The sequence below is a fragment of the Lagenorhynchus albirostris genome, chromosome 17 (assembly GCF_949774975.1).
Source record: "Lagenorhynchus albirostris chromosome 17, mLagAlb1.1, whole genome shotgun sequence".
In the NCBI taxonomy this organism is placed as follows: Eukaryota; Metazoa; Chordata; class Mammalia; order Artiodactyla; family Delphinidae; genus Lagenorhynchus; species Lagenorhynchus albirostris.
In genome coordinates, this window is record NC_083111.1 from 45832827 (window position 1) to 45845995 (window position 13169).

The window sequence follows — 13169 nt, forward strand, 5'->3', positions numbered from 1 at the left end:
CGTGCGTGATATGTATAGCTGATTCACTTTGTTATAAAGCAGAAACTAACACACCATTGTAAAGCAGTTAAACTCCTATAAAGATGTTAAATAAATAACTAAATAAATCTATACATCATTGATGGTAATAAAAAAAATAGTTGAGACTACTTACTGGGTATGAACAAAATTAATATATATATATTCTGAATCACACTGCTGTACACTTGAAACATTGTAAATAAACTATACTTCAGTTTAAAAATGTGTTACCCTGATGTTCAATTCAATAAGGCAAAAATCTCACATTGCTGCAAGAACATCTTTATATTCAATAGCACTCTGTGGTAAAAGTGCCGTGGATTTACCTAGCAATCCTCTTATTCCTCACTTTCATTTCATTCTTATCTACCCTCTCTACTCATTAATTCCTACATTCTCCACATAATTTTGCTCCTAGGCTCTAATTTTTACTCTTTTTTTCTCTCTTCCTCCTTCCCACTGATTTTTTATTTTGAACATGTTTGTGTGTATGTATACATATGTGTAAACATGTATAATACTTTCTTTTTTTTACTAAGTTTTTAAAAATCCCAATGTATATGCTTTGGAGAGTGGTAAATTCTAAATGTGTAGTTTTTGTTGGGATACAGTTTGAAAGATTTCTACAAAGATGGAAGAACTTACAAAAGACTGTGGTACCCAGATCCACTTCATTCTATTGTAATGGTCTCACTGAAGCAAGTATGTAATGTTAAAAAAACAGTAGGACTATTGGCAGAAATCTTGGTTCCAAATCTTGGCAGTGATAGATGGTCCACTGGCAAGTTGTTGCTAGGATCAAAGACTGTATCTTTGCACTCTGGTGGTGCTTCTCTTCCTCCTTGCCAAGACCATTTCATTTGGTTCCTAACTGAACGATTCTATCTGGAAGCTGTGCAATGAAACCTTCAGGATGTGCCCAAGACTGTCGTTCAAACTCCTGGACCACAGTTAGTCATGCTAAATCACTATCACTGACCTCCCATCTAGTCTGCCTACAGATATTTCTGCAATACTTCTTGAGGTAATAAAACTTCAAGGTATGTAATGTGTTGATCAGCATACAGAAAAGCATGTAAGTCTTTTGTAATCAACCCCTGGTCTCTTACCACGCAGCTCATCAGATGTACAAAGACAATATAAAAATCAAGTTAGGGCCTCCCTGGTGGCACAGTGGTTGAGAGTCTGCCTGCCGACGCAGGGGACACAGGTTCATGCCCTGGTCCGGGAAGATCCCACATGCCGCAGAGCGGCTGGGCCCGTGAGCCATGGCTGCTGAGCCTGCGCGTCCGGAGCCTGTGCTCCGCAACGGGAGAGGCCACACAGTGAGGCCCACGTACCGCAAAAAAAAAAAAAAAATCAAGTTAATGGCAACTTTAACACAGTGCCAGCTGATTATATTCTGCCATTGGCTTGATCAATCCAAAGATCTGTATTGTACATGTACCCTTGAAGGAAGTTATACAGCATTTCTATTATAAAGAAACCAATGGTATTTCATGTTGTGAAACAAATCTATAGGACCATGGTATTAGAAGCAATTCTTATATCTGGGGGCAGAAATCTTGGATAATTAAAACCTAAACCAATTTAGACAATTGCTCCACTAACCAAAAAATAAAATAACCACAGATGCAAAAAGCAAGCAAGTCAAAAAGATTACATGATTTGCTCCTTTTATTTTCCCCAGTTAAACTAAAACCAATGTCTCCATCACTCCCTTCCCCCCATACTGTTTTGACTCTTCAAAAGAGAAGCTATGGAAGGATAAAAAGCTTATGGGCCTCGATAATCCCCAAACAGAATATCTCAGAATAACAAAATTGTGAGTGTATACTGTTTCACAATCATTTATAGCTGGTTGAATACCATTACAAAGAATTAACGTCTACCAAGCTCAAACAGAATTTCCCCTTTTACAAGTATATGGAAATATTGTGATTACAACAGCAACAAAAAAACCTACTTAACTGAGTGAGCTGCTGAAGATTTTTACGGGAGTCACCCTTGTAGTGGTGAAAACATAATAAAAATGGTGGCACTTTAGCAGTCAGAGGCAATAGGTTAGGGAAAGGAGGATAAGTAGAGAATTACAGGTAAAGGATTAACAAGCAGAAGAGCCAATTGTGTGGTCTCAGAAAATGGTACTGGCAAATTAGAGATACAGTTTCATGATTTCATGGAGCCAGATCTGGGCTCTGTAGGAACCGAAGCCCTAATTCTCATGGTAAAAAGTACAAAGTTCTGTCAGCTGATTTATAAAACATAGTTATTAATGCCAAAGTCAGGGTGGTGGAGGTAACAGCAAACACCCAGGAGTACTCTCTGATGTCCTGAATAAGATTATAATACGATAATAAACAATATGACGAAGCTAATCTCCTCAGCATTGCTCAAGGAAAGGTCCCCTGGAATGGGGTTATTTCAGATTATAAGAACCACTTAAGTGGTCAACAGATATAGAAGTGATCAGCAGTTTTCTAGGCTTGATGACCTCTCTCCATAAAAGATTAGGAGAGCCTAAGAATAAAAACTGAAAAGATAAGTTAGCTTGAGTCATAATTCTATTCCCTTTCTTTCTCCCCTCAAAAAATGGCTACTCTCTCTTTCTCTTTGCGGAGAATCCTCTGTTCTCCGTCCTCTATTTTGCTTTGGAGAGGTCTTAAGATGTTCTTTCCTCCAACTCTGAGTATCTGTCTTACATAGCATGTAGCACAGAAGGCCAGGTGATGACACAGGGCCTATGCCACACAGAATCAGTCAACATTCTTTCCCCATCTTTAGACGGTCCAATAGCCTAAGTATCTCCAACAGCTGATTGCTGCAGGAAGCTCAGAGAACATCTTTGGTCAATGCCTCTGCTCCCAATCACTTCAATGATTCATTACAAGTCCTCTCTCAGGGTTCTCTTTTAAATTACTCACAACCAAACCAAAAAGGCATAAATTAGAAAAAAAGATAAGATGTCCTTTGTTGGAAGAGCAATTAATCGGCAGCAAAGAGAAAATAAGGCATACCAAATAAAATAGATAAAACTGAGAACCCACAAATCAGATTATAAAACAATATTCTGCTGACATTTAAATAAAGTAACTCAATGGCAACAATTTAGCTGCTGCCTTTCTGCCCACACTCCCAGATTTCTCTTGTTTGAGGCTGGACACAACTTTTCATTTCTGTGTACTTAGTGCTTCACATTGAACCAACATTATTTACTACTTACTTGAGCTTGCCTGCATACTTTAAAAGGGTGAATTGTTTCTTGGTAGAAAAGCTGATGATAAGCTTGTAGGTCAAACCAAAAGTACACACTGTTCTTCCACAACTGCAGATGGAAAAAGTACATAAATTACTACCACCCAATTATTAAAGCTCTACAAAGCTCTAATTTCAAATAAAAATAATTGTTTAGCTCCTTGGTGTTACTATAAATCAGGTTCAATTTAAGGTGGTTTTATCTTGTATCACAAACTGGCAACATACAAATTATTTATTGGTATTGTCACTGGATCATTATATTTTTGTATATACGTTTCTCACATAATTGGTCATTAAAATAGTAAGTGTTCTAGTTAATAATTAAAAAGTAATCATGTTATCTCTGGCATGAAACCAAAATCTGAAGGTATTCTGATATATGTGGGCAAATGTATATTATACCAGAAGCAAACACAACTCTAATAATTGAACTAGTGAAATACTTTTCATTTGAGCAAAATAAAGACTGTTTGTGACAACTAAAAAACAAGCAAACAAAAAACCTAGAAAAAGTTTGTTACTATTCATTGCAACTGTCATTGTTAGACTTATTAAAAATAAAACGTAAAGGATTGATAGAAATCAGCACTGAAGTTAATATACATTACACTGAAACAAAGTTATATGAAAGTAATCTATTATTAATAATGCAAGTCAATTCTTGTCTATCTGTATTTTACTTTTCTTTGTAATTTTAGTAGGAAAATGAACCAAAGAGAATTATAATTAAGATATTTAAAATTTTACTAAATATTTAACATGAGATTTCTTACCAGAGGAGATGGGAATTTTAACATCAAATATAACTGTTTGAGCATTAAATTATTTCAATCTCTCATTTTAAATGAAGTAAAAGTATAAAATTAGATTTAAAATAATTATCTTCTACCTTGTTCCCTGAGTTCTCACAGAATTTAGTAAAGAAGAATCCAGCTCTATTTTCTACATACAAAGATTGCAACAAATTTTCCATGTGAAATCCTCCCAAGGCACCATCTGCCATGGTTTTAATCTAGATAACAAAACAGAAGTACATTATCCACCCAGAAACATTGTTATTTTTTTATGGCATTGTACAACAACAGGGTTTCATAAATTCTACCAAGCTGTCATTTCCCCACTGGACTATTTTATTTTATTTTTGTACCATATATGTAATTAATGCAGTATGTTTGCATCTGCCTGTCCCACAAGATTCGTTTATGGAGCCAACTATAGCAGCAGAGTTCATTCTATTATAAACTAATCTGATTTCAAACTTAATATTAAACTGACTTCCCAACCTCAACTATTTTCACATTTCAGGCACCGTGACACCATTTTAGGAGTCTTCCAAATCTCTGTTGGTGGCCTCTTTCCTACGTATTTACTGTTATTTTAGCCTTGAACCGCCGCTGTAATAGCTACAAGAGAGTTATAAAAAGAAATATCTTCAAGGCCTCTCAGTGATGCTCATTAACTGTCCTTACGGGGTCCCTCTTTGGACAGTCTCACTCCATACAGGTCACGGCCTTCAGAGTGTAAATGGTAGTATAAGTTCTCATAAAACTTTGCTATTTATGGGCTTCTCTGCCAACAGTGCTGGCAAGCCTAACACCGTTCTTGAAACACAGAAAGCTGGCTATTTCTCCAAGCACAAGAGTAACTCTAGAATAAGGAAGGGCGTCCATATTCACATGAGCTCTTTGCTATCTGTTGTGTGGAACTCAGACTACTTCTTTGTAATCTTAAGATAACTGTGGAATGGACGATTTAGGGTTTAAGTCAGGTTCTTGCTCTCTCTGTTATAGTGTCTCTCTGCCTCTCCCTTTATCCCCCTACTAAACAAATTCTGAGGTGAAAATTTAATGTTTTTATGATGTTTAACCATTAGCATTCCAAAGCTAAAAAATCATTATTTGGGTAGGAAATAATACTAAATAGAAGAAAAGGAGAACTGTTTGCTTAGAATAAAATAAATAGTCCAAAATTATATGCAAATGTTCAGTCCATACTAGGACTACGAAAGTTTCTACCTAAAGTATAGTTGCTAAAGAATGTGAAATTTTCATTTAGAACTGGTGTATTAAATCCATATTATCAAAGTAACCACACACTGGAAATACTCTGCTTTATAAAAGTTCTAAACATACTTCCAAAACATAACATAGAATATTACTTTTTATAAAATGTTAAAAATGTAATAAAAATCCTAGAGGGCTTTATTTTGTGTCTGAGGTGTGATCATACCAAAACGAGAATGTAGCTGTTTTTGAAAACAGTAATCAACAGAGTACACAGCAACATGGTACTACAAAAGGAAATAGAAAGTTTCTGCATAAAAATCCTTTTGTAAGGAAAAAATAATTCTTTTGTTCAGTAAAGAAAAAAGTCATTATGGTAAATCAGTAAAAATTCTCTAAAATCAGGGGACACTGAATAGGTTAAATGAGGAATCAAATTACTCAGTTCTCAAAATACTTACCACAGGTTCTTCTGTATAAGTATATCTTCTACCCAGCTGGGGCTTCAGACATTCAGAAATGTCAGTAAAAGATGCTAAACAAATAATTTTGCTGCTTTCTGACATGTGCCTTGACCTAAATTATAGGGATGAGAACTAATTGATCAACAAATATTTTGAGCACCTTTGGTATACATTCACCGAATCTTAGGCGTGCTCCTAAGCATTGTGAGAGAATTAGAAAAAAAAGTATCAGCATCAAGCCCAGCCCTCAAGAGGCAGTTGAGAAAATGAGGTACAGTCATACATAAAGACTCTCAACTAAACTCTCAATAAAATAACTGCTGGTTGAATGAATTCGTGAATATATCACAGATGCCAAATGTCTGGGACGGATCATAAAACTATGGGTGTGTAAGAATGAGAAGTCCCTTGGAGCTATATTAGTAATTAAAGAAATGAGCTTCTTCCTGAATAATGGGTGGAAGATAAATTCTGTGTGTATGTGTGTGTGGGGGCTGTGTTTAGAGGGGTTCTTCAGATGGTGAGAAGAGTGAACAATGTATGAAGGTAAGTAGGCAAAGTCTTGTTTAAAATGCAGCAAGTTAACTAATTTTCTTAGGGCAAGAGAACACTAACAGCTAAACTACATACCAAACATTGTGCCAAATATAATTCATATGATCATATTTAATCCTCACAACAGGTGGGATTCATAAGGGTTTATATGTGGTAGTTTGAGATGAGATGATGGAAGACTCTGGAGTTAGACTAATGACTTTCAACATTAGCTTTTTATATTTTCTCATCCAGCTCCCTCTCCCATAGCCCACTGCAATTCTTCCAAACCTCATTTTCCAGCTCCATAACCCATGCCTGTTCCAACTCACCAGCCTTCCTCCACGCCAATCCACCAGCAGATTACTCTGCAGGTTCTTTTCAGACAAAATGTAGGTACATCATGCTTCAGTTTCCCCTGTGCCATGTAGCAGACACTATTAATTGACTGGCTAACTCAACACCCATTTCTGACAACATGATTCTATCACCAGCATCACTAAAATACTGAAAAAGCTGAATATTCACTTATCAAGACTCCAGGTAGGGAGGGGTTGTCATGTAACAGTTATGACTGAGATATAAAACGATGTCTGCTGGGGAGCTTCTATGAAAGCCTGCTTTCCTGACTACAGGGAGAGAATTAATGGATATTGCCCCTCCTCCTTCTTTATGATTTGAAAGCCTGATGTCAGGAGCTGTAACACCACTGACGATAAAAGAATGGCCAAGAGCATTACAAAGACTTAGGCCTCAATACTCCTGATCTGGTGAACCAATACTGGCAGTTGCCTACACTCAGATTTCTTGCTCTGTGAAAAACATAATTCCATTTGTCTAGGCCATTGTTAGTCAACTTTTCTGTTATTTGCAGCTGAAAGCATTCAAATTTATCTATCAACAGATATATTTACCTACACCCACCCATACTTCCTTCCATCCTGTCTCAGGAAGAAGTGTCCTATTTCCTGTCCAAGGTAGCCCCATTGCCTTGGTTACTGAACCCTTCCCTCTCTTCTCCTTTGAAGGGAAAGGTACAGAGAGTAGATGAGGTTACCGGGGGTTGGGGGAGGGAAGAGTGAGGAGTGATTGTTAATGAGATGGAGGTTCTTTTTTGGCTGATGAGTTGTTGTGGAATTATATAGTGGTGATGGTTTTACAACTTTGTGCATACACTAAAAGTCACTGAATTGTATACCTGAACATGATTAAAAGAGTGAATTTTACGATAGGTAAATTTTATCTCAATAAAGAAGAATAAAAGTGAAGTAATAAATCCTTAAACAAATAGTTATCCACCAGCAGACTACACACCAAAGTTAACACCAAAGGGTATTTCTTCAAGCTGAAGGAAAATAACTCCGTTTGAAACAAAGAACAATGAAAAGTGTAAATAGGTGGGCAAATCTAAATGAATTTTTAAAATATACTGTATTAAATAAGTACAATATTATTGAGGGTATTTTGAGTTCTCAAGCTTTTGAAATATTACTGAGCAGGGAAAAGAAAGAATTGAAGGGCAATCTTCTCAGAGACGTCTTTTGATTGTACAGCTCATGAGAAGCTAGAGATCATAACTACCACCTCTTTAAAATTACCAATCTTAGGCGTTCTACGATTAATTAGAGTATGCATGGGAAATACAACCCTCTAATATCTATCCCTGAAATATAAGGACTCATGTAAAAAAAGAAAAGTATTAGTTTTCAATTTCTATTTAATTTTTAAATTCTTCAAAAATCTTATCATTGCAGAAAAGCACTTGGGACACAAAAAGCTGCACCTACCCTTTCTTAATCACATCATCCTTAGGAAAAACTGGATTCAAAGACTCACTCTTCCAAGGTTTTTGAATTGCTGTTTTTACTCTAGGTGGTTTCTTGGGAGATTTAGAAAGTTGTAATAAACTGGATTCTTCTTTCTAAAAAGTAGTAAGATAATGAACAAAGTGAAAAATGGGCAAAATGGGAAAAAAAAGGACAGAGAATAAAGTACAGCTCTCCAAAAATACCTCAAAATTGTTTTGATTAGAGGATTTCTTTCCTCACTCTACCACTTACCATGCTATGTTTGAGATGGAGAATATTTTTTATTCTCCGTCTCAAACTCCAACTTTCATGCAACCAGCAGGCTGAAATCCCTATACCTATTGAGAGTATTAAAAAAACAAGGCCAAAGGCTTCACATTATTATGAAAAAAGACTCTTTCCTGGAGGAAGAACTTTGTAAAAACTTTTCTTTATTCTGTAACTGAATAAGTTTTAGTGCCCTGTGTGTGTATGTGTATGTGTGTGTGGTGGGGTAGGGAATGCAGGTAGCAGGGTGGGAAAAGATGTGTGGACAGCATTGGTCCATAAGAGACTTATATATATATATTTTTTTTAGTATGCGGGCCTCTCACTGCCGTGGCCTCTCCCATTGCGGAGCACAGGCTCTGGACGCGCAGGCTCAGCGGCCATGGCCCACGGGCCCAGCCGCTCCACGGCATGTGGGATCTTCCCGGACCGGGGCACGAACCCGCGTCCCCTGCATCGGCAGGCGGACTCTCAACCACTGCGCCACCAGGGAAGCCCGAGACTTATATCTTAACAGAACTATTTCCTTCCATTTTTGGATATTTTATTTTCATGCGTATTCTTCTCATTCTTAAATGTTCTTTATGGCAAAAGTTAATTATTTAAATCTAGAACATGAGATGCTACATACATGAATCAAAAAAATACAAACACCTAAATGTCCAAAGAGAGGAGAAAGAAACAATTATATAGACTTATACATGTATTTATATATATATAATATATAAATGTAACATTATATAATACTTAAAAGTAAGGATTATGAAAATTATGGAAAAATACTGATGAAGAAATTACCAGAATCGAAAGATATAAGTATATTACAATTAAAAATTGTATATTATACAATTAAAAATATAAGTATATTAAAAATATAAGTATATTACAATTAAAAATTCACAAAAAGCCTAAGAGAAAATAGGTTAATAGTTGTCTAGAAGTCGGTGAGATCAGAGTGATTTGTCTCTTCAGTTTCCACATTTACAGTAGTTTTATTATTTTTATAATTAGAATGTAATATGTGCTGCTGGAGAGCAAGAAATTTATTTGTGATGCTTTATTATTCAGAACAAACAATAAAATCTCATATACACTCTAGGTGTCTAACAGCTACTAATATTTTTTTAAGAATTCTATAAACAAAATTAATTACTTAAGTATGTTTTACTTATAACATTCTAGGTGTCACGGCTCACATCTGTTTTAGTAATTCGGAACAAAGCATGACATTAACCAATACTCACTAAATGAGTGGGACCACAGGGGACTGGGCTTATGAAAAGTGTATCATACGGAAGTGGCAAATTCATAGACACAAGGTAGAATGGTGGTTACCAGGGGATGCAGGAGGGGTTGGTTAATGGGTATATAGTTTCAAATTTGCAAGATAAAATAGTTCTGAAGACCTGTTTCACAGCAATGCAAATATACTTACTACCTCAGTGTACACTTGAAAATGGTTAAGATGGTAAATTTTGTTATGTGCTTTTTACCATACCACAATAAAAAAGTTTCCTTAATATAAAAAAAAAATTTAAGTGTATTATACTTAAAATGAGAGGATGGCCTAAATTAGAATTTTTGAGCTTTCTGGCTTGGGAGAAAGCAAGGAAAGTAGCCAAAAAGAAACTGATAGAGAAAAAACTGACAAAAGGGCACAGTAGAATTGGGGGGTGGGTTAAGGAGCTGCTCTATATCATGACATGTGATGGTAGCTACACAATGTATATATTTGTCAAAAATTACAGACCAGTACACTAAAAAGGGTGAATTTTACTCTACATAAATGATATCTCAACTTTTAAAACAGGAAAAATAAAGAAAACAGAATCGAGTTCCATTCCTTACACTGTTTTCTGAGGGGGAAACAGAATGAGATCAGAATTAGTTATCCAACTAGAAAACACCGATGACAACATATGGTGATGGTACTCAGAAAGCCAAATGTTATCAGATGATGTGCTCCCTACACCACACCTCTAAGATTTGTGACTGGGCCACAAAGTCACATGGGCTAACAAGGAAGCTCAGATTTATCAGTAGAGTGGCATACAAAAAGGCCACAAGTGCAAAGGAGGTCAGAAAAATGTCTAAACAATGGATAAGAAACCATTAGCTCACTACAGTGACACTAACTCAAAGTGTGGTCCCCAGACCAGCAGCAAAAACATCACGTGGGAGGGAGCTTGTTAGATATGCAAATCCTTGGGCCCCATCCCAGACCTACTGAATATTGATCTTTAAGTGCAGCCCTGAAGTCTCTATTCGGACTCAGGTGACTCACGCATGCTGAAGCTTGAGAACCACCAGCCTGTAGCAATGCTTTGCCTACACATCACCTAGGAGGCTTATTAAAATGTAGGTTCTAAAATGTGATTCTAATGTTCAGTCAGGATGAGAACTTCAATTCTAAGCCAACCTCCTGATTTTACAGTGACTCTCACCCAGTCTATATCAATTAAATCAGACTCTCTGAAGGTGGGACCCAGGCACCAGTATGTTTAAAAACTCTCTATGTGATTCTAGTATGTATACAAGATTAAGTAATCACTAATAGAAAAATTGTAAGGTATTTCCAGCTCTAAAGCACTACTTGTAGAAGCAGAATTTTAAAAACTGTAATTATACATCTTCCTGACTTTTAAAAATAAGATATCCTGATCATAAAGTAATCTTTTTTTTGAAGGGTTTGTGTGTGGCTATGGCTAATAACACTTAACATTCTGTGACACCTTTAAAGCTAGAAAGATTAATAAGGCTCCTTACTTCTGAAATGCAGGTGTTAGCTACATTTATTATATCTCTATGCCAAAGCATATAGGAATTATTTACTTCTTCTCTGTAAAGCTGGTTAACTTTTCTTCTCTTTATGGACTTTTCCCCCCTATTTTTTGTACTATCTTATCCTTCCCCATTGTGAAAAAATGCTCACTATTTCTAATTTTGCTGTTGCTACTTTTCACTCATTTGTTCAGTTTATATTTATTAAGCACCAGGCACTGTTCCAGGCACTGAGGAAAAGCAGTTAACAAAGAAAAATCCCTTATGTTCTAGTAGGAGCTGAAAGACAATAAACATAAATCACATGGTCTTAAGTACAATAAAGCAAAATAAAGCAGAGCAGAGGGCTCCGATAGTGAGGGAGGGTATCGGTGCTGTCCTACACAAGTGTGCTTACATGGAAGAGTCAAGACAGCCTCTCTGATTAAGGGATATCTGAGCAGACACCAAAGTGAGTGAGGGGCAACATATCCGGAGGAAGGGTGCTGCAAGTGAAGGGAACAGCAAGTGCAGCCCTCCCAGGTTTTTGCTTGGTGTGTTCCAAGAACAGCAAAGAGGCCAGTGTGGAGTGGTGTAAGCTAGAGAAGAATGCTAGGAAATAAGGTCAGGAAGTTAGCAGGGGTGTGAACAGCTGTGTAAAGACTTTGGCTTGTATTCTGAGTGAGAGAGGAGGCCACTAGAGAGTTTTGAGCAAGTGAGTACATGATCATGCATTTTTAAAAGATCACATTGGCTGATTGGTGGAGAACAAACCATAGGTTTTCTTATTTCCTAATTGTTGCAGCATGTACATTAACAACAAGCAACAACAAAAGGTTTATGATGAAACTTAAGTATTAGTGTACAAAACCCAAGCATGGGTATTTTATTACAAACTTAAGAGATCAAAGTATCAATGTACATCCTACCTCCATCTCAGGTATCTGTGGAATGCAAGATTTAGGTCTTAATGGCAAGAGGGTTGCCATTTGTGGAAAAGGGTCGACATCCTTCCTTGGTTTCTCTTGACGAAGGTGCCAGAATTTCAGTTCAGCACTAGCATGTTTTGTTGAGGATGAATGAGTAACACAGAATCTCGGTGCCCTAGTTGGAGGAAAAACAAATTTAAGATTAAACTAGACAATAAGCCTCAAAAATCAAAACGCTACCAAATGTATAATATCTACGCTCACAATTATCAGTCTTGCCACATCTCTTTTCTAATAATTTCTTTTTCTGCTGCCTAGCCCCTCCTTCCAATGTTATTCTATGATATATCAACTGCCTGAAATCACATTCACTTATACAATATAAACAGGCAATATACACGAAGAAAAAATAATTAATAAAATTACATTCAAATTATTATCTGTTTGATAAGAAAAAGAAACCTATATATCTAGTTAATGAAGGAATTTAAAAAAATAATTTACAGTTTCTAGTAAAACAAAAATAGAATGCATCTGTGATCTGTTTTAAAGCAGTTTACAATTTATCTATAATACCAAATAAAAACTAGTGGATTAAATTAACATTTAAAAATATATAAACATTTTTATAATGCTTAAGTATACTACTAAAGTGGATTATGAATCATATGATCTATTTTCAAGCCTTAAATTTAAAGGTAAGAATTAATTTTATAACAATTTAGATAATAAATGAAAGACCTACACTACTGCCAGAAATTTAGGAAAAAGAATGTTTGGCACAGTATCAAGGCCCCACTTAACTTGATGGATATTCCCATATTGCCTATGGGGTTAACTCCAGCTGTCAGGGCCTGTTGTTAATTACTTCTTGGACTAGGTTTTCCCCCTGGTGCCATGGTCCAAAGACTAATTTCACTTCATATTTCAGGTCCTGGTAGAAAATTGCCTCCCTTTAAAAACAGGAAGATGGTAGATACTTCCCTGATGTAAACACAGGTTAGGAGTGAAAGAGAACCCCAAGTCCATAATTAGTTTAGGATCAGAAAGCACCCTGTAAAGATCTGGGTGGTCACTTTACACCATATTTCAAAACCTTTACTTGCAGACTTGGAAATATCTAAA

At 36.2% G+C, this 13169-nt stretch overlaps 1 protein-coding gene across 1 annotated transcript in view; it reads right to left on the reverse strand.

The window, feature by feature from the left end:
• Positions 1-13169, reverse strand: part of RGS22 (regulator of G protein signaling 22) — a 158061-nt gene that overhangs the window by 74640 nt on the left and 70252 nt on the right. The window contains exons 10-14 of the mRNA XM_060127509.1: positions 12045-12219; positions 8068-8201; positions 5744-5858; positions 4169-4291; positions 3245-3346 (exon numbers count right to left, since the gene is read on the reverse strand). Coding sequence (XP_059983492.1) covers positions 3245-3346; positions 4169-4291; positions 5744-5858; positions 8068-8201; positions 12045-12219 — 649 coding nt within the window. The remainder of the gene's footprint in view (positions 1-3244; positions 3347-4168; positions 4292-5743; positions 5859-8067; positions 8202-12044; positions 12220-13169) is intronic.